Source organism: Eriocheir sinensis, chromosome 28, assembly GCF_024679095.1.
Source record: "Eriocheir sinensis breed Jianghai 21 chromosome 28, ASM2467909v1, whole genome shotgun sequence".
In the NCBI taxonomy this organism is placed as follows: Eukaryota; Metazoa; Arthropoda; class Malacostraca; order Decapoda; family Varunidae; genus Eriocheir; species Eriocheir sinensis.
In genome coordinates, this window is record NC_066536.1 from 17,192,366 (window position 1) to 17,217,659 (window position 25,294).

Sequence of the window (25,294 nt, forward strand, 5' to 3'; positions counted from 1 at the left end):
TTATCTCCTCTCCTCTTCCTCCGTTTTCCCCTCCTCCACCTTATTTCTCTCTATCTTATCACTCTTCTTCCCGCGCCTTCCCCTTCACCTTCTGCTCTTTTCGTCCGGCCCCGATAACATCAGCCCCTCTTCCTCCCCGCAGCCGTGACGAACGCCAAGGTGTGGGTGCTGGACCGCCGCGTCTTCCAACAGGTGATGATGCGCTCCGGCCTCAAGCGCATGGAGGACAACATCAACTTCCTGTCCAGCGTGCCGCTCTTCCAAAACCTCAACAAGGACCACCTCACCAAGATCGCGGACGCCCTTGAGGTGGTGAGTGCCGTGTGGAGGGGAGGTTGTGGGGAGCTCGTATGTGTGTGTGTGCGACGGGGGTTGAGTGTGATGGTGTGTTCGTGTGTTTGTAGTTTACCTGTAGTTTACCTGGGAAAAGAAGGGAGAGAGTGGAGGACCTACTATAAGAAACGGGGGATATAGATCATTAGCCGCATAGTAACATGAAATAAATAAAAAAACACAGTTTAGTTTCATCATATCGTTTATTAGTATTATTGTCCATTACTTGCAGCACAGATAACAGAAACAATGCGACCACTATAATAGCTGGATGGGTAACTTGATGTTTTCTCTATATAGTCTTTCAGTATAATTTGAGTAACGAGATATATCAGGTTATGTTGGCTGGGGTTATGTCAGGCTACACGATTTGCCTAGGCAAGGTTGAATCAGGTTAGGTTTAGGGAGGTGGTGTTAGGTGCTGTTAGACGATTCTGGTAGACAAGGTTCAGTCAGGTTAGGTTGGTGGACGATTATGGTAGGCAAGGTTGAGTCAGGTCAGGTTGGGAGAGTTTATGTTAGGTGGGTTCGATGATTCTGGTAGGCAAGGTTCAGTCAGGTTAGGTTGGGGAGGCGATGTTAGGTGCGGTTAAACGATTCTGATAGACTTGGTTCAGCTAGGTTAGGTTGGAGGACGATTCTGGTAGGCAAGGTTCAGTCAGGTTAGATTGGGGTAGGCGGTGTTAGTTGTAGCTAGTTCTTATTTGGTTAGGTTCAGATATGGAGCCGAAACCCTTTGGTTGTGTCAGGCTGAACGATTCTGCTAGGCAAGATTCAGTCAGGTTAGGTTTGGGGAGGCGATGTTAGGTTTGATTAAGTTCCGATATTGGGCCGAAACTGACCTCGGTTTCTCCATCGCCCTTATGAAGTCATGTTTTGGGGTCGTGGCTTTGATTTCGGCATCAGCTCCTAGGGCCTAGGCCATCCGCTCCCTGTTGCACCACCACCAAGAATGGAACTTTATCATACATTTTTTTAACAGTATGGGAGGCAGCTCAAGGGCAACAACGAAAACAGCAACAAAAAGCCCAGATACTGCTCCGACGAAAGGAAAAATAACGAGAGGCCAAAGGAGAGGTCAGTTTCGGGTGGAGAGGTGTCATGATGCTCTCCTCTTGTAAGTGTTAAAGTCGTAGACAGGAGATAAATAGTGATTAACAGTGCCGGCTACCGTACCAGAGTCAGGGCGTGGACAGGTCTAGAACGTGACCTCTGCACTTGGACGGCCCCAGCTGCGGTACACTTGGGCGGGAGTCGAGTGCCTGGAGGAGCTATGAACTTATAAAGATGTTGTCCCCCTCAGCTGCAGGAGAGATGGTTACTTTGGTCCAGCTACGAGGTGAAAGGACCCCACCCCCACCACCCCCCACCTCCACCCCACCCGTCCGCTGCTACATCAGAAAATTCCATCTTCTAAACGGCAAATTATCGCTGGGGTGGTGCGACGGTTAGCCACGACCTCGCCTTCATAACTTTTCACTCGGCATCGATTTTGGCTTTGAAACTTTTTTACGTGCCTTTTGTTTCGTGACATTCCAAGGGTTTCGGGAGACCTGGCTTCGGCCCCATGTCTGGTTAGGCTGGTTTGGTTATGGTTGGTTTGGTTTGGTTGGCTTTGGTTAGGTTTGGTTTGATTTCATTAGGTTTGGTTATGGTAGGTTAGGTTTGGTTTGGTTTGGTTTGATTTGGTTAGTCGTGGTTAGGATTGGTTAGGTTAGGTTTGGTTTGGTTGGCTTTGGTTAGGTTAGGTTTGGTTATGGTTGGTTTGGTTTGGTTGGCTTTGGTTTAGTTAGGTTTGGTTAGGATTGGTTAGGATAGGTTTGATTTGGTTATGGTAGGTTTGGATTGGTTAGGTTTGGTTCCGTTAGATTATGGTAGATTATGGTAGGTTTGGTTAGCTTTGGTTAGGTTAGGTTTGGCAGCTTTGGTTAGGTTCGGTTATATTTGCTTTGGTTAGGTTAGCTTCGGTTAGGTTATAGTAGGCAAGATTTGGTTAAGTTAGGTTTGTTTTGGTTATGCTAGATTTGTTTAGGTCAGGTTAGGTTTTCTTTGGTTAGATTTGCTTAAAAGTAGGCAGAAGGCGTTCCAGTATACGATAAACTTAGATCCACGTGCCTTAGTTTTCACGTGGTGGCGGGACTGGGACTAGGGGGGAAAGGGGAGGCAGGGACGGCAGGGAAAGGAGGAGTGGAAACGGCGAGGGGGTCACGGGGAGGGAAGGGCAGCGGAAGGAGGGGAGGGAGAGCACGTGAAGGCGGTGGCAGGAAAGAGGTGAAAGGGGTTGGAGGTCACGAGGAGGGAAGGAAAGGCAGGAGGTGGCGAGGACAAGAGAGAGAGAGAGAGAGAGAGAGAGAGAGAGAGAGAGAGAGAGAGAGAGAGAGAGAGAGAGAGAGAGAGAGAGAGAACTTAAGACCAAACAGAAAACCGAGGCAGTGAGTGAGAGACTTGTATAATCACGTAGAGAGAGAGAGAGAGAGAGAGAGAGAGAGAGAGTCTGCAAACATAACATCGTAATAACAAATTCATCTAAAAACGAACTCAGAACACTACGAAAGACATACCATAGACAGGAAAAAATAGAGCAAGCAAGGAAGAGACACGAACTGACTAATCTCGAGCTTGCAAGAAGAAGAAGAAGAAGAAGAAGAAAGGAGACCCCAGATCCATACAATAAAGAAGGAAAGCAAAGCCACGCACGGAGGCAGTTCTTGATACCTTGATGAGTTAGATACTTGAACTGACAGCGCGCCCGAAGTCAAGCCCCTCTTATAATAACGTGGAAGATCTCGTCCCTGTCCCCCGCAAGAAGACAAGAGAAGAACCATACAGTAAAGGCTAAGTCCCAAAGCAACGTTAGTGATGATCTACTTGAACTGACACTGCAGCCAAAAGGAAGTCTCTCTGGTGCTGGCGTGGAAGAATCCGTCCCTGTCCACCCATTGGAGATGAGAAAAAAAGAACCATAGAGTAAGTGACGTGTGCGAGGAGCTACTTAATTGGCAGAGCAGCCGCAAAGACCCTCCTTATGATGTGGAAGACCCCATCCCTGTGCACGGCCAGAAGATTGGCGAGGAGAACCGTAGAGTACAAGCTAAACTCCAAAACAACGTCTACTTAATCTGGCAGAGCGGCCACAGCGAGGTCCTCCTGATGATGGTGTGGAAGATGCCGTCCCGGTCCACCGCCAGCACCGTCCCCTCGTGGCCCGTCTGGGAGTAGAGCCACGGGAGCTGCTTGATGAGGGAGCCGTCCACCCACACCCACGCGCCGCCCCACCCGTCCGCCGAGCCCCCCACCAGCGCCATGCCGGACGGGGCCTCACCTGGAAAAGGACAAGTAGAGTTACCTTCGTCAGTTTGTACGCGCCGTTCCAATTAGTACGCAACATAGGGTCCCGAATACAGATTTGAAAACCCGAATAATAAGAGAATTCGAAGACATGAGCTCAGACTATTTCTTTTTTTTTCAGTATATGGTTAAGCTAAAAAAAAGACTGGAAAAAAATTGGGCTGAGGTGCGAAGATATACAGTCCAGGAAATCAAGTTGAGCCACAGAAACAGTCCGGGAAATCGAAGTGAACAACAGAAACAGTCCAAAAAGAAAGAGAGAAAGATAAAAAAAAAAGTCCTGAAAATCGAAGTGAGACCCGAAATTGACCTCTCTTTTGGCCACTCTTTACTTTTGTCTATCATAGGAGCGGTAGGTAGCGGGCTTTTTTTTCTCTCTGCACTCTTTTTGTTGCCCTTGAGCCGTCTCCTTTGCTGTAGAAAAAAAGGACACTCACGGAAGTCGGTGTCAGCCACGAAGGTCTTGAAGGTGTCCATGTCGTCCACCACGGCCAGGTCCCCCTCGCCCACCGCCCCCCGCGACTGGGCGAATCTGTGACACCGGACTCTCGCCTCCTCCCAGTTGACCCTCTCGCGCAGCAACATGAGGCAGTAGCTCCCCGTCCGGTGGTAGGGCGGGGGGCAGGACATCGGGTCGGGGGGCGGCGGGGCTGTGAAAAGAAAGGGGAGAAGTGGAACAGAAAGGAGAGGACATTGATAATTTGAAGTTTTAACGATAACTTTAATTGAAACTTGTTATGTGTGTGGGTACAACAGTTTTGGGGTCTGAAAGCGAGGAATGTAGTGTTCTGAGTACGATAATATGGCAACCCTGCTCTAAGGTCACTCTCTAGGGTCACACTCCCTCTCCACGTCGGCCCTCCACTCACCTGTCGGCGGCGCTGCGTCCCTGGAGCGACTCTTGTCATGAACGTTCAGTGTGGGGCGGCTGCTTCCCCGTACCACCGTCGGCTCCGACCCTCCTCCGCCCCCTCTTGCTACTCCTCCGCCCCCTCGCCCCCCTCCAGCCCCGCCTGCATGACCAGCTCCGTATCCTGCTCCGTGCCCCACCCCATGCCCCGCCCCGTGCCCCGTCCCGTGCCCCGTCACCACGTGCTCGAAGTTGCCAGGGGGCTCGTCTACACAAACGTCGTCGGTGCTGGTGCCTAAGTACCTCACCCCGCGACACACGGCCTTCACAGCTGCGGGAAGAGGAGAGGAACCGGTCAGATGGCATTGAAACCTTTGTCGGAGCAGGATGAAACACACGAACATCAGACAGAGAAGTGGAGGACATTGAGCAAGACCTTATATCCTACATTGACGGTCTGATACTCTTCGACACTCACCTCTTCGAAGTTCCAGCATCTCTGTCTTGAGGGCGCGGGCGAAGTCATCTCGGCTGGCCCTCTCCTGCTTCAGCTCCCCGGCTAATGAATTGAAGCCCTCCCGCAGGACGTTGGTTAGCTCGTGCAGGGATGAGTACAGCCTGTCGTTGTTCCTGTTTGCTGTGACGACGCCCGTAGCCGCAGCCACCACCGCCACCACCACCACCACCGAGAGGGGGTTCACACGTGCCTGAGGATTGACGGACTTGTGGTGGAGAACAAGGGGAAACTATAATAAAGAAGCCACCGTGCAGTAAATTGGTTCTGAACCCGCGCCCTCTCATTCAGCCATTCAACTCTTTTAGATATGGAAGAGGGGCGGCGTTTGTGGGTTCGTTTAGTGCACGGTGACTGAAATAAAATGAACAGTAAGGGAAAAGGAGAAGATCAAGGAACAGAATGGTGAAGGAGAACGAGGAGAAATAGAGTAAGATGAACAGTAAGGGAGGAGGAGAAGAAGAGCAAGGAACAGAATGGTGAACGAGGACGAAGATAAATAGAGTAAGATGAACGGTATGAAGAGGAGGAGAAAGAAGAGCAAGTAACGGAATTGTGAAGGAGAAATAGAAGAAATATAGTAAGATGAACAGTATGGAGAGGTGTAAGAGAAAGAAAAGGAACAGTAGTCAAAGAGGTATAGTCGTAAGATAGACTGAAATAGAATTCATACTCTTGAAAAAAAAATGCCAATATTCGAAAGTATTGGAAATCTATATCGGTCATGTCTTTTATTTTCTTGACGTGAGGAGGCATTTAGAATAGTAATGAAGTGTCCACAATCTCACCTGCCACCATCACTTCATTAATTATAGGTAAATTAATTGAAATATGACCTGATAGAATTATGAAACAGGTTAGAGAGAGAGAGAGAGAGAGAGAGAGAGAGAGAGAGAGAGAGAGGAGGGGGGGGCTGACTTAATAATTTCACACACACACACACACACACACACACACACACACACACACACACACACACACACACACACACACACACACACACACACACACACACACACACACACACACACACACAGTAAGACCCACTACGTTACTCTGGGATTGGGTTCGTTATCCATTCTGTACGCACCGTCCCATTTAGTACTCAGATAAAAAACAATCCTGAAATATTATTGACCTTAGATGTAAAGGCTATGTTACATTGTTAGATATAGAGACTGACACATATTCTTTACGTTGGCAATAGGTTTCTTTTTTTTCTCTCTTTTAATTCGTGAGGTCAGTAATATTCCGGAGTAGTTTTTCTTTTTTCTTTTCTTTTTTTTTCTTTTTTGGCAAGTGCGGTTTGAGCAAGTGCGTACGTACAAGCTGAACAAACACACCGCCTATGGTTTTTACGCAGATTACGCCATTTTTTCAGCATTCAGCAGTCGACAGTTTGATATTCCTTTTTACATTTTTCCGTATTGATTTTTATACCGCACCAGCACCGCCAGATCCATTTCCCTCTACCTTTGTCTGTATAATTGTCAATCAACCCACCCACCGCCCACTCACCCGTACCCACACCTACCACCACCCCACTTACCTTCACTCCCCAGCCCTCCATTGCTTCATACCACCACCACCACCTCCACCACCGCCTCCACCACCTCCACCACCACCACCGTCACACCCTTCACACACGGATGCCGCTGATGCAATGCGTAGTTCGTGTCCTTGCAGACTCTTCCTCCTCCTCCTCCTTATCTCACGTCTTGTAGTATCTAATCTCCGCCTGAGGATGCCTTCAAGGAGCAAGCAGATAACGATTGACTTTACGTTATGCCGGAAAGCGAAAGATGAGAGAATTGAACACTGCGATCGGTTTCAAGGAGGGTTTGTTGTCGTTTTCGGGGTGTCGGTGATGGTGTCAGGGTTTTGGGTCTCGCTGTCACCGCCCACTCTCGCGGACTGCAGTCGAGGGAAGGACGGCAGCGCTGGGAGATGTCTGCACTGCCGCGGTTTTGTTTGGGGTCGGTTACGCCACTAAGCTCCTGGTCGTCTGCTAGGAGTGCGTGTGTGTGTGTGTGTGTGCGTGTGGGTGGGTGGGTGGGTGTGAGTATGTGCGTGCGGTCTTTATCATTCCTCCTACATGGTAACTCGAACTCCGTCCCCCTTACATGCCTTCTCTCAGTTAAAAAGCAATACGTAACCCTGTAATCCTGTCTCTCCTCAACCTTTCTCACGTATTCTCTCTCACTCTTCACAAATCAACGGTGGGTCATTCCTCCTATACATGCTAGCTCGAACTTCATCCCCTTACATGCATTCCCTCAGTTAAAAACAATGTGTAATCTCCTCTCTTTTTCAACCTTTCCTTCCCTTATTCTCTCAATCCACAAATCAACGTTGGGTCATTCCTCCAACATGCTACTTCGAGTTCCATCCCTTACATTCATTCTCTCAATCAAAAACTAATGCATAATCTCCTCTCTTCTCAACCTATCCTTCCCTTACTCTCTCACACTCTTCACACGTCCACGCTAACACATCCCCATCCTCATCCACAGGACTTCTATGCCCCGGGGACTTACATCATCCGCCAGGGGACCAGCGGGGACTCCTTCTACATCCTCAAGTCCGGCAAAGTGCGAGTCACACAGAGAGTCACAGGTGAGTCACGAGGAGTCATCAGCACCGGTCGATGGATATGACTTTAAACTATATAGCAGGAACAGGAGAGAGAGAGAGAGAGAGAGAGAGAGAGAGAGAGAGAGAGAGAGAGTCGGGTGGGAAAGGAAGGAGAGGAGAGACAAGAGGAAGAGGGAAAGGATAAGTAATAGGAAGGATAGAAGTAGAGAAACGCGAAAAGGAAGAGAAAGAATATGATTTAATAGAAGGAGTGCATGGAAGAAAGAGAGAAAGAAGACGAGGAAGTAGATGAGAGACAAGAGGAGAAGGAGAAGTAACAAGAAGGATAGAAATAGAGTATTTCGAATAGGAAGAGAGGAGAACGACGACGATAAACGAGAGAAAGAGAAGGATGAAGAAGAGTTGGAGAAGACATAATAGAAAGGATCAAGATAGGAAAGGAAGATGCAGAGAAAGAGTAGTTGGTAAATAGGTGGAAGAGGAGGAGGAGGAGTGTGAATAGAAGAAGGAGGAGGAAGAAGAGGACTGAGAATAGAAAGAGGAGGAGGAGAAGGAAGAATTAGAAAGGTAGAAACATGAAGGAAACGTTTACAGGTGGAGAGAATATGGAAGAGGAAGAGGAGAAGAAGGAAGTGTAGGTTAAGAGGAGGAGGAGGAGAGGAATCGTTGTTGTTGTTGTTGTTGTTGTTGTTGTAGTTGTTGTTGTTGTTTAAGTGAAATCTGACAATCGAGTACCGTAGAGTTTTTAGGATACCGTAGATTTTTATTTATTTTTTTTTTTTTCTTTTTTTTCCCCTTCAGATTTATGATTTTTTTTAACTGTTTTTATTTCTTTTTATCTCCAGTAGATGTTCTTATGCACTTAAACTTTTCATAGTTTTACGATTTTTAACTTTTTTATATAATTTCAAGATTTTATACGGTCATTTTATTTGGCGCCATATGACCAGAACAGTTGCGGCGCCATGATTGTAGTCCAAGTAGATGTTTTTTTGTTGTTTTGTGTGTGTGTGTGTGTGTGTGTGTGTGTGTGTGTGTGTGTGTGTGTGTGTGTGTGTGTGTGTGTGTGTGTGTGTGTGTGCTGAATTATGACCACCACCACCATTATCACCTCACCACCACCACCACCACCATCATCACCACCACCACCACACAGACTCTCGCATTTATTTTTGTTTGAAAGTTATACTCCATTTTCGTTATCTATTGCCTCCATCATCAGCTTCCTTTCCTTCCCTCCCTCACTTTTCCTCCTCCTCCTCTTTCTCTCCAACTTCCCTCTCTCCCTCCCTCCCCTCACCCACCCTCCGTCTACCTCATGCCGACTACTTTATGTGAAAAGTATATTCTTACACCCGTTCTCTCTCTCTCTCTCTCTCTCTCTCTCTCTCTCTCTCTCTCTCTCTCTCTCTCTCTTCATCGGCAATTTCTTTTCACATTCGTTGTTTTTATCCTTCTTATTTACGCTAACTTCCTCCTGTTCTTTTCTTTTTTTTCTTTTCATTATATCTAGGAGACATTTTTACACCTTCCTTCATCGCATTTCTCTACATATTATTCACCACCAAAAAGAAAAACAAAAGTACGTCTGCATGGATCAAACATAAACCTCATAGCCACAACCATTCACATATACAATGAAAACAAATGAAAAACGGATGTGTGAATGCCTTTTACAGAGACAATTAAACAAACGCCAAAAGATCATGATATGTTTGTTGGTCTTCTGAGTGACACAGCCCCATCTTCTTAAACGCGTCGGCGCCCAAGCTCACATAATTTCACAAGGCTTTCGGAGGAGTATTGAGCCTTTCCAGGGGTAGCTTTATGACCCTTCTGGTAGTTTGAACCTTCTTCTGTACCATGAACCTATAAAAACACTCATTAGAACCCGATTGACCTTCTTGTCGGTCTTTGGAAATAGGTGATGTGAGAGGCAGAAGCGTCTCGGAATACCAACCATAGAAATACATGGGGCTGACACGTTCTTAAGCACCTCCTTTTCCTCTTAGCTCCTTCACCGTAAAAGAAGATAAGTGTCACCCTGTTGCCTGCCATTATTCCTTAGATATACTTTTACTCACACATTAATCACCCCCTCTCTCCCCCTCCCAACCTCCCGCCCCCATAGGCAAGACTGAGGAGGAGGAGATTCGGGTGCTGCAGAAGGGGAACTACTTCGGCGAACAAGCACTGCTGAGGGAGGAATGCCGCACCGCCAACGTCATCGCCATGGCCCCCGGCGTGGAGTGCCTCACCCTGGACAGAGAGTACGTGTGTATGTGTGTGTGTGTGTGTGTGTGTGTGTGTTTACAGCAAGGGAAGCAGCTCAAGGGCAAAAAACAAAGACTGCAACAGAAAGGCTTGCTATACGCTGTTTAAACAAAAAAAACAAAAAAAGAGGTCAGTTACGGGTGGAGAGGTGTGTGTGTGTATGTGTGCGTGCAAGCAATCAGTCTGTAAAACATGTTTGTAGTGCCGTATGTATTTCAAATGTGCAGAGCTTGTGTTGTGACTAAACCAAATCAAGTAATAACATCCACGATAGTATTGCTGACATTCCCCGTGTGTTGGCCGGCGCAGGTCTTTCATCCAGCTGATCGGCGACCTATCGGAGCTGCGGGAGAAAATCTACGGCGACGAAGGCCGCGTCGTGTCGAGGCCGTCCACGGGGCCGCACAACGTGGACGCCGTGGCAGGTGAGGAGCCATCGGGTCATATTCTTAAACATTTCTGCGGCCAAGCTCACATATTGGCAAGGCTTTCGTAGGAGTGTCTGGGATTTTCAGGGGTAGTTTTATGGCCCTGGTGGTAGTTTGACCCTTCTTCTGTACCATGAACCTAAAAAAACACTCATGAGAACCCGATTGATATTTTTGGCCTATGGAAATAGTTGGTGTGAGAGGCGGAAGGGTCTAACAAAACCGACCATTTTATTGCATGGTCATTTACACACACGAACTCAAGATTTAAACCACAGCCACTGGATATCGTCACTAAACTAATCGCAAATAAGCACGTAACCTCCCTGGAAGCACGTGAGGACCGCGCGCCCGCCGAAGCTTTCTCACACCGTCTCCTCTTTTTACTCTTCCCCTCCCAGAATACGCCTACATCCGCCTCGACGATCTAGATGTTCTTGCCACCCTGGGCGTCGGCGGGTTCGGGCGCGTGGAGCTGGTGCAGTACGCCCACGATAAGACCCTAACCTTCGCCCTCAAGTGCCTCAAGAAGCAACACATCGTGGAGACGCAGCAGCAGGAGCACATCTACTCGGAGAAGCGGATCATGATGTCCATCCACAACCCCTTCATCGCCAGGTAACCTCACGTCGGTGCTTCAGGAGTCTCATATCTTACTCTTAGAAGAAGAATGACCAAAGGTTCTACTCTCTTTTGTTTTCTTTCTTTATTTCATGACAAGGAAGGATGGGTGCTTCACTTTCTCTCTCTGCTCTCATGTCTATCATTTTTGTAGACAAGCTTATTTTCGTACCTTCAACGCGCCTACAGACTCTACAAGACTTTCCGCGACCACAAGTACGTGTACATGATGATGGAGGCGTGCCTGGGCGGCGAGGTGTGGACGCTGCTCAGGGACCGCGGCTGGTTCGAGGACCTCACGGCGCGCTTCTACACGGCCTGCGTGGTGGAGGCGCTCGAGTTCCTCCACGCCAAGAACATCATCTACAGGGACCTCAAGCCGGAAAACCTCTTGTTGGACTCGACAGGTTACGCGAAGCTGGTGAGTAGTGCAAGAACAGTGCGTTGCGGTGCAGAGGAAAGGCTGTGTTTGCATGTTGCCTGGGCATAGGGAGGCTGCGTTACTGTATAGGGGTTGTGAGTTATCATTTAAGATGCTGTTAGGGTACTGTTTAAGTAAGGGTCAGAACAGCCCTACGGCATGATGTAGGTGTTTACTGCGTGTTTTCCTGCCTATGAAAAATACATTTCCCCAAGAGAAATATTAAGGTTTTGTGATCTGTATTCCTTATATATACGGTATCTTGGGGATGATACATTGTTATTGTTAAGTATGTGTCAACAGTATGACTTCAGAAATCATCATGAATGTGTGTGGCTCAGACATGCGCCTTTCGCAGGTTGACTTTGGGTTCAGCAAGAAACTCGGCCCCAGCAGCAAGACGTGGACGTTCTGCGGCACGCCGGAGTACGTGGCCCCGGAGATCATCCTCAACAAGGGCCACGACAAGGCCGTGGACTACTGGTCCATTGGCATCCTCATGTATGAGCTGCTGACGGGCACGTGAGTGTTGGAAAACTTACTGTTGTACTGACGCATTTAGCCTGTGGTATAGAAAACACACACACCGCATACACGCACAGATAAGCCTAAACCTATAAGCCCGTCTGACTGCATGACGGGGTGTGTTGAATGGCAGAGTGATGTGTTACTGATGTGTGCTGTGAGACTGGTGTGGGATGTGGCTGGTATGGGGTATGGCTGGTGTGGGGTGCGGCTGGTGTGAGGTATGGCTGGTGTAGGATATGGCTGGCATGGGATGTGACTGGCATGGGATGACTGGTGTGGGATGTGACTGGTGTGGGATGTGGCTGGTGTGGGGTATGACTGGTGTGGGATGTGACTGGTGTATGGTATGGCTGGTGTGGGGTATGACTGGTGTGGGATGTGACTGGTATTGGATGTGGCTGGTGTGTGGTATGACTGGTGTGGGATGTAACTGGTGTGTGGTATGGCTGGTGTGGGATGTAACTGGTGTGTGGTATGGCTGGTGTGGGGTATGACTGGTGTGGGATGTGACTGGTGTGTGGTATGGCTGGTGTGGGATGTAACTGGTTTGGGGTATGGCTGGTGTGGGATGTAACTGGTGTGTGGTATGGCTGGTGTGGGATGTAACTGGTGTGTGGTCTGGCTGGTGGGATGTAACTGGTGTGGTATGGCTGGTGTGGGATGTAACTGGTGTGGGGTATGGCTGGTGTGGGATGTAACTGGTGTGTGGTATGGCTGGTGTGGGATGTAACTGGTGTGTGGTATGGCTGGTGTGGGATGTAACTGGTGTGGGGTATGGCTGGTGTGGGATGTAACTGGTGTGTGGTATGGCTGGTGTGGGATGTAACTGGTGTGTGGTATGGCTGGTGTGGGATGTAACTGGTGTGTGGGATGTAACTGGTGTGTGGTATGGCTGGTGTGGGATGTGGCTGGTGTGTGGTATGGCTGGTGTGGGATGTAACTGGTGTGGGATGTGGCTGGTGTGTAGTATGACTGGTGTGGGAATTGACTGGTGTGTGTGGTATGGCTGGTGTGGGACGTAACTGGTGTGTGGTATGGCTGGTGTGGGGTATGCCTGGTGTGGGATGTAACTGGTGTGGGGTATGTTTGGTGTGGGATGTAACTGGTGTGTGGTATGGCTGGTGTGGGATGTAACTGGTGTGTGGTATGGCTGGTGTGGGATGTAACTGGTGTGTGGTATGGCTGGTGTGGGATGTAACTGGTGTGTGGTATGGCTGGTGTGGGATGTAACTGGTGTGGGGTATGGCTGGTGTGGGATGTAACTGGTGTGTGGTATGGCTGGTGTGGGATGTAACTGGTGTGTGGTATGGCTGGTGTGGGATGTAACTGGTGTGTGGTATGACTGGTGTGGGATGTAACTGGTGTGTGGTATGGCTGGTGTGGGATGTAACTGGTGTGTGGTATGGCTGGTGTGGGATGTAACTGGTGTGTGGTATGGCTGGTGTGGGATGTAACTGGTGTGTGTGGTATGGCTGGTGTGGGATGTAACTGGTGTGTGTGGTATGGCTGGTGTGGGATGTAACTGGTGTGTGGTATGGCTGGTGTGGGATGTGGCTGGTGTGTAGTATGACTGGTGTGGGAATTGACTGGTGTGTGTGGTATGGCAGGTGTGGGATGTAACTGGTGTGTGGTATGGCTGGTGTGGGATGTAACTGGTGTGGGGTATGGCAGGTGTGGGATGTAACTGGTGTGGGGTATGGCTGGTGTGGGATGTAACTGGTGTGTGGTATGGCTGGTGTGGGATGTAACTGGTGTGTGTGGTATGGCTGGTGTGGGATGTAACTGGTGTGTGGTATGGCTGGTGTGGGATGTAACTGGTGTGTGTGGTATGGCTGGTGTGGGATGTAACTGGTGTGTGTGGTATGGCTGGTGTGGGATGTAACTGGTGTGTGGTATGGCTGGTGTGGGATGTAACTGGTGTGTGGTATGGCTGGTGTGGGATGTAACTGGTGTGTGGTATGGCTGGTGTGGTATGGCTGGTGTGGGATGTAACTGGTGTGTGGTATGGCTGGTGTGGGATGTAACTGGTGTGTGGTATGGCTGGTGTGGGATGTAACTGGTGTGGGGTATGGCTGGTGTGGGATGTAACTGGTGTGGGGTATGGCTGGTGTAGGATGTAACTGGTGTGTGGTATGGCTGGTGTGGGATGTAACTGGTGTGTGGTATGGCTGGTGTGGGATGTGGCTGGTGTGTGGTATGGCTGGTGTGGGATGTAACTGGTGTGTGGTATGGCTGGTGTGGGATGTAACTGGTGTGTGGTATGGCTGGTGTGGGATGTAACTGGTGTGTGGTATGGCTGGTGTGGGATGTAACTGGTGTGTGGTATGGCTGGTGTGGGATGTGGCTGGTGTGTGGTATGGCTGGTGTGGGATGTGGCTGGTGTGTGGTATGACTGGTGTGGGAATTGACTGGTGTGTGTGGTATGGCTGGTGTGGGATGTAACTGGTGTGTGGTATGGCTGGTGTGGGATGTAACTGGTGTGTGGTATGGCTGGTGTGGGATGTAACTGGTGTGGGATCTGTGTGTGTATCTGTGTGATATATAGAATAGACAATGGTTGTTGATGTTAGTGTGTAATAGTTATAGTGGCCATACTCACTTCTATGTATACTAAAAACAGGTGTAGGTAAAGTGAGGGGCCTTCATTATAGCCAAAGAACTCTGCTTAGACCCTGAGTGTAGTATTAGTGCATCCCACACGGTGCAGTGGTGGAACCAGTTATGTTTTCAATGCATATAAGTGACAAACAACAGCAGTCCCCCTCCAGTGTATCCATTGAACTCAAAAAGTGTGACTATAGATTGTAATCCCTCTACCCATTCCACAGGCCACCTTTCACTGCTTCTGACCCCATGAAGACCTACAACATCATTCTGAAGGGAATTGACATGGTAGACTTCCCTCAACACGTGACCCGCACTGCCACCTCCCTCATAAAAAGGCTGTGCCGTGAGAGCCCTGCAGAAAGGCTCGGCTACCAGCGTAATGGCATCCAAGACATTAAAAAACACAAGTAAGTATAATGAGCTGCTTCACAAGCTCTTGCTGATACTGAAACTTTCATAATATATATTCTATCTTAGAGGAGAACAACAGTATTTTAGTTCAATAATCAAAGGCCAAATACTGTTCGCTTTGTAATGTCTAGATTTCAACTTTGTTGGCTTTATTATATAGTTGAATTCACATGCAGTTTCTCCAGAGATCTCCCACTAAGAAGGCAATACAGATTTTTTTATGTAATCACACTGTGAATCCCACAACCTATTCATCTCCTTCTATCTGTTGAACTGTCTTCCTCTTCAGATTCCACATTAAAGTTTATTTCTCAATCACAAAGATTATTTGAATACTTTAACAACTATTACTCTCCACCAGTTGACCACACAGCTTTTGTTATCATTGGTAGACCACATTTTTTGCAAAATGAAAACTTTTATTCATTGCTCGAAGTTTATTATTTTATAACATGAACTATGCTTTGACTATTTCATGACTTGTACCTATAATCATTGAATAATTTACTGATTTCAACATTGTTTTATATGTACTTTGTTAACGTTCATTATGGATATGAATGTATTAAAAGTGTTTTCCTGCCCTCAGATGGTTCCTTGGCTTTGACTGGGATGGCCTGAGAGCAAGGTCCCTTCAACCTCCAATAATCCCTAAGGTATAAAGAACTTTTGATAGTATATCCAAGATGAAAAATACTGTCCATAAATTTTCATCATTTGTAGCATTTTGCATGGCAAATAGACTAGAGCTTTATAATTAACAGTACTCATTTATGAATTGGTAGTTTGTGACACCTTTTTTATTACTTTATAACACTTCCCACAACTTTCAGATTCGAAGTCCCACCGACACAAGCAACTTTGACTCCTACCCAAGAGACGTAGACGTTCCTACCGATGAGATCAGTGGATGGGATCTCGACTTTTGAAGTGTCTCTGAAAGTAGGAAGTCACCTTTACTGCATAAAAACAGTGAGAATAATATATCCTTATATAGTGACAACCCTTAAACTTAAAGAAAACTCTAAAGCATAAGTGACCAAGCCCACAGAAAATACCAGTAGAACAAACACTATGTGGGAATATTTCTGTGCACACTGAGAGCAGCCTTTGTGTCAGGCCTGAGTTGCAGGAGAACGTTCCCACAGTGCTGCTGAGAAGGGCAGACAGTCATGTTGCTCGAAACAAAGACTGTGACTGATGTGTTTGAGCAAGGTGATGACCTCTTCACATATTGACCTCATGTGGAGGCCTCCCAGGTTACTACATGAGATTCAGTAAGTTATTGCTTTTCCTTCCTACTATGCATTCTTTGTTTTCTTAATTTCACTTTATAATCAGCCCTTATCTTTTGATGAGTTAATTTCATAACTATGCCAATGAATAACTTGATGAAGGTTTACCATGTTTCATCTGGTAGTAAATACTGTGTAATTTATGTTTTTTGTGTAAAAATATATCTTATGACAGCAGATGTTTTCACACTTCCACTTTGAACTCTCTGAAGTGAAGAGCATCCGATGTAGGCAAACTGAAGAGCAAGTGTTGACAAAATACGTAACTGCTCAATGTGTTGTCAATGGGTTGTGAGTCCTGTCCCACATTTCAGGAATTAGCAATGGGTAAAACTCAGCATTTGATAGCCTGAGAACTGGATTTCTAAGAATGTAGTGTTGTGTAGACCAGTGTGAGTTTATTTTATCTACTTGGTAAAACAGATACAAAAAAGAAAATCTATTGAAGTAAATTTATTGCAACAGAGGACCCTTTGTGATTTAATACATAGGCACCAAACTAGAAAGATGAAAAATGAATTGGCTGTTTGATAGACACTAATATTTCTGAATTTAAAAGTGTATGTAGATTCACTTTTTAAGACTTTTGTATTTCATTTTTGTATTAATAGATTTTATAATGAAATTTCACAAAAGTCTGATTGTGAAGTTTCAAATGGAATATACGCTTTGTTGTAAATGCTAAAATTAATGGAATTACTGGTCCTTATTACTGGGATTCAATCTGATGTATATAATCACACATGTTACTTTTTAAAAATGAAGGAAGGTCAGTATACCTATGACCTTCTTGTTCTTGATTTTATATTCAGTTTTTATAAGATTTATTTAACAGTCCTTGCTTTGTAACTAGCTCTGTGTTAGCATACAGTAACGCCTTAACACCACACATATGAGAGAGGTATCACATAAGTTGCATCTTTTTTGGCACCAACCAGAACATGTAGAAGTAATGGTACAATTATGAAATGTTTAAAGATAAGTATAGTTCAAATTTATGATGATTTTCAAGAGGTACCTAGATCACAGCACTTTGGATTTATAATCAAAGTCTGGTACTTAGTTGTTGTTGTCAACTTGTTTTGTTTTAATGATTATATACCTGCTTTCCCAAGGTTTTGTGCACACAACCAAGGAGTGCAATGTTCACTGAGAGCCTTTTCATCCAGATTATACATCCTTTGAAGCAATTGTTGCATACTGTCAGCGAGGGGTGGTGATAGACTTGAAATTATTGTGTCCAAAGACAATCCAAAAATATTAATACACAGTCACCTGCCACACCTCCTCCAGCCACACCTCCTGCAAGAGCCGCCAAGTAAGTGGTTACACACAGTAAAGGCTCTGGGTTGCCACACTTGCTTAACCAACCAGGTGTGAAATATTACATCAAAACTTATATCCCAAACAAAATTTTTAAGCATGCTGCTATTACTTTGACCCTTGTTTAAAAAATATTATTATTTTGTAATTATTTTATACAAAATACCTTCAGGTAATTACTTGTCTTGAAAACATTATTAATCATACAATGTTTTGTTCATAAGATTTGATCTTTGAAGGAGTCATTTAGCATGTACAGAAACACCTCATCCAAAACCTGTAGCTGCTGAGTGTGTATAGTTTGGATAAAAAAAAAAAAAACTCAGATTTTTTTTAATATTTGTATTATGGCAGTCATCTGTGTTCAAATTTATAATTGTAAGTTTTTATTTAGTCATGTCAGCATAATGTGTTTATGTTCCCTAGCTGTATGAAGTTCTTTCACAGCTTAATTTTTTGACTAGTGTATGTGAAGCCTACTCAGGTGAGTGGACGAAAGCTACTGTACATATTGTTGCTTACATGTGATGCTTTAGAAGGTACAATGCAAGGTAGCCCTGGACTCAGGGTCAGTGTTTACAGTATGTATAAGCAGTGAGCAGCAGCTGTCACAAAGTCAAAGAAAATTTCATGGAACAATCCCTACATGTGTTGGATAGCCACAGTCACTTTTGCACAAGATAAGCATTAAGACCATGTATGTTGGATCATGTGTGTTGGTTTGATTGTTGTTTCCTGAAACTTCCATCCCAAACCCTCCTTGTCTGCATTTCATTATTTTTCTGCAATGATAGTCATTGAATCATGCTGCCTTTGAGCTGAGCTTCCCCAACACCACACAGCAAAGAGACATCCTAACATGCAAGAATTATATTTTTAAACTACATAAGTTTTGGGCATTTCTGAAGTAATGCAAGAGTGTGTTATATATTGCAAATATATATTTAACTTGTATAGTAAAGTATTGAATTTTACCTGAATATGTTACAAGTGTCATTTTCCAGTAGTTTTTGCTGCTATAAGCCTTCTTTTCCTTTAAACAATGGCCATTGTTGCATTACAAGGAAGTGACAGTTTTTGCTGCCTTACAGATACTGAGAGTATATTGCCAGACTGTGTGTTAGTACTCCATTTGCTCACTCTAATATATCTAATTATGATACTGGAGGGAACTTACATCTCAGCAGGTTAACATTTCTGGCAAATGAAAATAGTTTTCAACAAAATATGGAAATAGATTCTCAAAGTGAATATTTTTTATCATTTAAAATTTGTCTGTTTTCTAAGAGAAGCAAGATGAATGTTCTCTGTTTTACAATAAATTTATTAGAATTTCAACATTTAGTCAACAAGCAGTCAAATAGACATGCATGTTCATTTTTAGCAACTTGGCTTACAACATGAAATTTTTCAGATAGTTATTTTTCTCCATTATCTTGCGATTCAGTATTTGTATTATTTCAGAGTCGATTATTTTTCTATTACCATGTGTTGTCAGAGATATTACGAGCACTGTTGTGTTGCTCTAGTATCCCCGCAGGGCTGCCAGGCTGCTCACACATGTCTTCTGCCAAATAACATGAAACACTCATCACCTACTGATGTCAGTTCAGCCGTCCACCCACACATGTAATGAACAACCACAAATATTTTTTTATTGTCTGTTTGATTTTGATCATGTTTACATTAAAAAAAACTCAATAAATTATTGTATAGGTGATAATAATTGAGTAGCATACAAAGCTACCCATTCTTTCTGTTTGGTTGCACATAGCTTATTTTCCAGTAAACACTGAGACACTGTAGTAGGTTCACTGGAGGCTGGGACAATTCTATGACCTGTTCAGATGGTAAGGCACAGGAAGCGCCAGAGGCTGCTTTGATGTATGCGTTTTTTTATAAGAACCGATGTTTATTTCTTTATAGCCTCAAGGGTAGTCATGTGTGGGTCCAGAAGAAGAATTACTATATGCAATTTTTATTTAAAGATAAAAGTTTGTTACTTGAGCATCTTAAACATTTACCTACTTTATTTTTAAATAGATTGTACATACAACCAACCACAACATAGATGTATAGAAAACCATGTTTTGTATAACTATTTTATATTTGATTGTAGGTCCTTTGATTAATCCGAAACCACAAGAGTCACCAACGTGTCATTATCTAGTAACTGTCTAGTGTATTGATGAGGAACCAAAGAGAGGAAGGAAAGGAGAGAGCAGAGCTGGTAATGAGCTTTGGTGCTATATAGTAATGTTGCTCTTCTTATTTTAATCCCTCACATGTTGTAATAATTGTAAATAATGAGAAACTTGAAGCAGAAGCTGATAACCCTGAAATGTATAATGTGTAGTGGTTACCAGGGTGGGCTGGGGTCAAACATCCCGTTGGCAGAACACTGCTGGATATTGCATGAGTTACTTAATATTTAGGTTTGGAGTGGAGAAAAGTGTAACCACTAGATTATATGTATTGTGTTGAACATGTCACTGAATTTTTCACAAGGTAGATAAAATTATGACTTACCTTCTGAACAATCATAGTAGTTTTACTAATATTGCCACATAGTGCCTCACTGTTGCTGCTGGTGCCTCCATTGTATATACATCAGTATCTTTGTTATCATTCATTTTTTGTTTGAAGAGTTTTTCATTTGTTAGCCCATAAGTCTGCAAGTCATACCTCCGTTCAGGCAGTGTCAGATATGCAAAGAGACAGGAATGAACATTACTCCTAGGCCTGATAACTGAGATACTGACGTATGTAAATATTCATTCATATATACATATATATAAATATATATTTATATCATCTTCATTGCAGTTATAGGGATACAACAATTAAATATTTCTTTAGACAATCCAAAGATGTCATATATTATTGATCAAAACTTTTATTTAAAAGTTGTGTATTGTTAGTACTGTATATTATTCTTCATACTGTGTCATGCTGCTCAGCACCAGCCTGAGGCCTTAGCACAACTCCCGGCTGTGGCTGCACGGCCAGATCAGAGCTGTGAGGGAGCCAGTGTTGGGAGGGGCTGATGGACGCTCCCATCAGACTGAATAGCCACCACAGACACACTGTTGCAGGTCAGATACCGTAGTATGTAGGTATGTGTTCCTTTATTTCTCAGATATCAGTATTTATATTACATTTTAGTGGGAGAAACTGTTTTGATAAAGTAATTTGATTCTAATTACTTCAATAAATCATACCCATCAGTGGCCTTTCATGCTAGATCCTAGGAGTTAACCATGCATCAGATAGATTCTAAGGAATTTTTTAGGTAAGTCATAAGAAGTAAGGCAGAGGACTTGTTGGCTCAGTACTTAGAGCAACTGTACAACAACCTACATGGCGAACTCTCCGAGTGGGCAGCTCCCAGCCGCTGGGTTACATATACATAGCGACTGCTGGCAAGGATGAGAGACATATGTTTGTCTCTCATCCTTGGCTGCTGGTGCACCCATTCATGAAATCCCACCCTTTCTTGACGAGGTCAGAGAGGCTGTGGAGGGTTAAATGGTGAAAGGCAAGAGATGTTTGTAACATCATTGCAGAGCTGCTCAAAAGATGTCTCGGCCATGATCCACGGATTGCATGCAGTCTTGAGTGTCGAATCGGAATCTGATACCATTTCTTCTGATTGGGAAAGGGGGCGGGTTGTCCCTGTCTGAAAAGGGAAAGGGAACAGTCAAAAAGGCATTAGCTACCGTTGTATTTCAATGCTGCTATTTTCAAAGTATGTCGGCTCTATACTTACCTATGCATATTCTAGGGTTGGTGTAATAAATTAGGTACTAAAATTACGTGCCACTTCTTTACTTAGGAATATTACAGTTACTGTCATATTGGCAACAATTGACTGGATGATTATCTGAGACCTGGAACACGTAAGTTAAAGGTGTAGTGTCACACCGGACAAGTCTCGACCCGTATGACTCGCCATTCAAGACGATTGTTTGCTTTGGACTTACTGACAAACCACCCGAAGTGATAAAAAAAAAAAACAGTCGACTGAGGCTGAGTCCTGTGAGTCACACGATATCAACGCAATGACTCGCCATTTAAGAGGACTTTCATGTTGTATGGACTCACTCTTCTAGAAAGTGTTCACGCTGAGAGAAACAAGGCGAGTCGGGCGAAGCCGAGTTCGTTCAGTTCGAAGCACAACCCTTTTTTTTTTTTTCAGCTATCTCGAGTTGCTGCTATTCAGTATCCTCCACTGGCAATTCAAATACAAAACCATAACTAATAAATATATCTATCCTTTCATCTTTCCTTTCCTCAATCCCAATAAATCATTTGTACTTCTTTTAAAAACTGTTATATCAATCAGCGTTTCTTGTAATTCTCATGAAACCGGTGAACTTGTCAGTCATTTATCAAGACCGGCAGCAGCCCCCACAGCCTCAGTCCATCTCAGCGGTCGTATTGTTAAATATTTCCCGCCCAAGTACACATATTTGACAAGGCTTTCCTAAGAGTACGTTCTGGGCACTTCCACGGGTAGCTTTATGACCCTGGTGATAGTTTGGCCCTTCTTCTGCATCGTGAACCTTAGGAAACACTCATTAGAACCTGATTGGCCTCCTTGTCGACCCTAGAATATGATGTGAGAGGTTGAAGCGTCCGAGAATACCGACACGCCTTTACCCAGACTCATCCTTCCTGCACCACCAACCCCAGCACAGGACGTAATGCCGTGAGTGTCCGGGTCTATACTACATAAGAGAAAGGTGACAAATGTGCTTTATCTTGATTCTTTCTGTGTGTGGGCAGTAAGTCGATCAATAGGATACGAATCAGAAAAGATGACCAGATGAGACTCGACTTGTTTGGTGTGAACGTAGCTCTCTCTCAAGACTGGAGGAGGTAATTATTTAAGTCTGATGGTTTCGTCGTGGAGCAGCTTAGCACGGGGTAGATAAAAGGGTCTTAGAGAGAGAGAGAGAGAGAGAGAGAGAGAGAGAGGGTATTCTTAACCATTTCGACGCCCAAGCTCATATACTTGACATGGTTTTCGTAGGAGTTTGGGGCATTGTGAAGATATGGCCGGTACTCCGATACTTTAATTTCTGGCTTGTTTATTACGTGATTCAAGGTATAGGCTACATGATTTCTTTGTACTTGCTTCGGTGGTACATATACTAAAAGCTACATGATTTTTTTCTCTTTTTTTACGATCAACATTTAAGACAATCCAATTCTAGTTATTCATAATCCCTTTACTTCTAATTTTAGATTACAAAAAATTCTATGCTCTCATATTCTTGCAGGCATGTAATCAAAATAAATAAAAAGTATCGGAATCGGTATCGTCAAAATATCGGAGTATCGGTATCGTCTACAAAGTGAGTATCGGTATCGGCATTGATCCTGATGACATAGATCGTTGCAGTAAGTTTGCTATGAAGTTTAATTTAGTTCATTTATTAAGTTTGTTTGATCATATATCGTTTTCTTCGATGGTCGCATAGACAGATTGCTTTGTACTGTACATGTTGATGGGTTTCATGACGAAGAAAATGTCAAGTATATATTAGAGGTACATAGAAGACATGCATGAATACGATAATAAAGAAGAGTACGAAATGCAGCAGCAACGCAATTTTGGAACGCTTTCCTTTTCTTCCCCACGTTTTCGAAATTGCAAAGGAGAAAGGAATAATGATAATAAAAACAAAAATAATAGTAATAATAATAATAATAATAATAATAATAATAATAATAATAATAATAATAATAATAATAATACCACCAAAATCATTACCACCACAACTACCATATATCAACACCATAACCACCACCAGCAACAACCATCATCACTACCACCATGCATCACCACCACCACCATCACAACCGCCCAAAATAAAGATATATCAATTGACCCATCTTATGCACTTGATTAATAGAAATTTAGATGGATAAAGAATCATATATGGAAAGATTGATAGAGATAGAAATAGCTAGAGAGATAGAGACCGATATAGACAGGCTGATTGGGTGAAGAAAAATAGACTCCCCCCCCCACACACACACAAGGTACTATATTCACGCTCAGCAGTCAAACAAGCCCCGCCCACGCACCCTCCTCGGCATCCACCAATCACAAGCAGCCTAAGATGGAAAGGGGGCGTGGCTTAACTGTGATCTGACCAATGAGGTGTGCTCTCGAGGGGAAAGAGAGGAGCTTATTCGCCTAGTTAGCGTGAATTAATTATAGGAAGATATATCAATTATAGTAGGAATTGAGCGATCATATAATAACCGCTGGAGCATACCAAGGCAAAGAGAGCTCAACATAATCAGAGCTAAAAAGGCAGGCGAGGCGATGAACATTTCCTGGACACAAGTGAGAGTTGGCGGAAGGAAAGGTCAAGGTGATCGAGAGTTAAGGCGGCCGCGACCTTCATGGAGCAGCTTGAGTGAAATACCGGAAGGAAGGAAGGAAGGAAGCTGCACACGCCTGAGCAAACACACTTCTCCTTCCTTCTTTTTAATTATCATAGGACATCAAAATAAGCGAACCAAGAATATTTCCATGAGAGAAAGGAAAAAAAGTCGAGCGAGGCGTATCCAACGTAGGGTGTACTAGTATACTACTTCATCATATATGTCTGCTTGTTTAAGATCATAGGATGTCGTAAAAGGTATTAAAATCATGAAAGAGGATAGGTAAAGCCCTGACAGTGCTTAGAATTATACATTAGTTGGAGGAGAAGGAAAGGCCTTTATTTTTTTAGCACTTGTCCCCTACCATTGTATCTTTTTAGTTTCCTGGTGCTGCTTACACATGTATCCTTAGTTGTATAATCACACTCTGTACTGCCTGGGGGTTGGGATGGCATGCTCCTCCCTTCTCCTTTGTTGTTTTACTTGCAACAATAAACTATCAATCAATCAATCATGCATGCATGACTGCCAGCGTCCCATCTCTCCTTGATTATATACTTTTTTCTAACAATTAGCCAAACGTAATACAGCACAATACGATAACAAACAGACGAAGAAGAGAGTCCTGCAATGATCAGTATTTTCTATCGACTCCCTTCTTGATAAAAACGAGGAAGTAGACAATACAACGAGCCTAGTGAAGTGGGAGACTGTGGAAAATCCTGATCATTATAATTCCCAGTGATAGTATATTATAATGAGGACAGATAGTATGACGCCATTGAAAAATAAGTGTTTGAATAAGCAGAAGGGATAAAGAGGAGGAGGGCATAAGAAGGGATACAAAGCAATGCAGGGTCCATAAATTATTCCTATTTTCCAAGGTCACAGAATATTAATCGGGTTTCCATGGGTGATTTTCCCTTTCAAGATGCAGAAGTCCCCGAAAACTATCACTAGGATCACAAAACAGTCCATGAAAACCCAGTATCTTCTACGAAAGGCACCCATTACGTCTATGTATTTCTCAGGCCACAGAAGATAAATTAACCGCGGGTTTTCATGGGTGATTTTCCCTTTCAGGATGCAGAAGTCCCCTAAAACTATCACTAGGATCACAAAACAGTCCATGAAAACCCAGTATCTTCTACGAAAGGCACCCGGCCATTACGTCTATGTATTTCTCAAGGCCACAGAGAAAATAAATTAACCGGGTTTTCATGGGTGATTTTCCCTTTCATGACGCAAAAGTCCCCTAAAACTATCACTAGGATCACAAAACAGTCCATGAAAACCCCATATATAAGATCTATGAGGCGAACTGAGGAACAACAGGAATAAAGA

The 25,294-nt window shown here is 44.2% G+C and overlaps 2 protein-coding genes and 1 long non-coding RNA gene across 3 annotated transcripts in view; 1 reads left to right on the forward strand and 2 right to left on the reverse strand.

Annotated features, from left to right (window-relative positions):
• The window catches only part of LOC127004637 (cGMP-dependent protein kinase 1-like), a 140,665-nt gene extending 121,639 nt beyond the window's left edge, over positions 1 to 19,026 (forward strand). Inside the window, exons 5-14 of the mRNA XM_050872687.1 lie at positions 143 to 312; positions 7,559 to 7,661; positions 9,772 to 9,910; positions 10,224 to 10,339; positions 10,744 to 10,960; positions 11,153 to 11,384; positions 11,743 to 11,906; positions 14,741 to 14,926; positions 15,520 to 15,586; positions 15,764 to 19,026. Coding sequence (XP_050728644.1) covers positions 143 to 312; positions 7,559 to 7,661; positions 9,772 to 9,910; positions 10,224 to 10,339; positions 10,744 to 10,960; positions 11,153 to 11,384; positions 11,743 to 11,906; positions 14,741 to 14,926; positions 15,520 to 15,586; positions 15,764 to 15,859 — 1,490 coding nt within the window. The 3' untranslated portion in view covers positions 15,860 to 19,026. The remainder of the gene's footprint in view (positions 1 to 142; positions 313 to 7,558; positions 7,662 to 9,771; positions 9,911 to 10,223; positions 10,340 to 10,743; positions 10,961 to 11,152; positions 11,385 to 11,742; positions 11,907 to 14,740; positions 14,927 to 15,519; positions 15,587 to 15,763) is intronic.
• Positions 2,671 to 7,053, reverse strand: LOC127004638 (uncharacterized). Its single transcript, XM_050872688.1, has 5 exons — positions 6,595 to 7,053; positions 5,010 to 5,238; positions 4,551 to 4,862; positions 4,119 to 4,331; positions 2,671 to 3,655 (listed from the first exon to the last, which is right to left on the reverse strand). The coding sequence occupies exons 1-5, from the start codon at positions 6,613 to 6,615 to the stop codon at positions 3,444 to 3,446; spliced, it is 987 nt and encodes a 328-aa protein (XP_050728645.1). The 5' UTR covers positions 6,616 to 7,053; the 3' UTR covers positions 2,671 to 3,443.
• A 413-nt stretch (positions 19,027 to 19,439) lies between the features above and the next one.
• LOC127004639 (uncharacterized) lies at positions 19,440 to 22,205 on the reverse strand. Its single transcript, XR_007757902.1, has 2 exons — positions 21,318 to 22,205; positions 19,440 to 21,227 (listed from the first exon to the last, which is right to left on the reverse strand). It is a non-coding gene; the product is annotated as an uncharacterized LOC127004639 (long non-coding RNA).
• Positions 22,206 to 25,294: the final 3,089 nt, after the last annotated feature.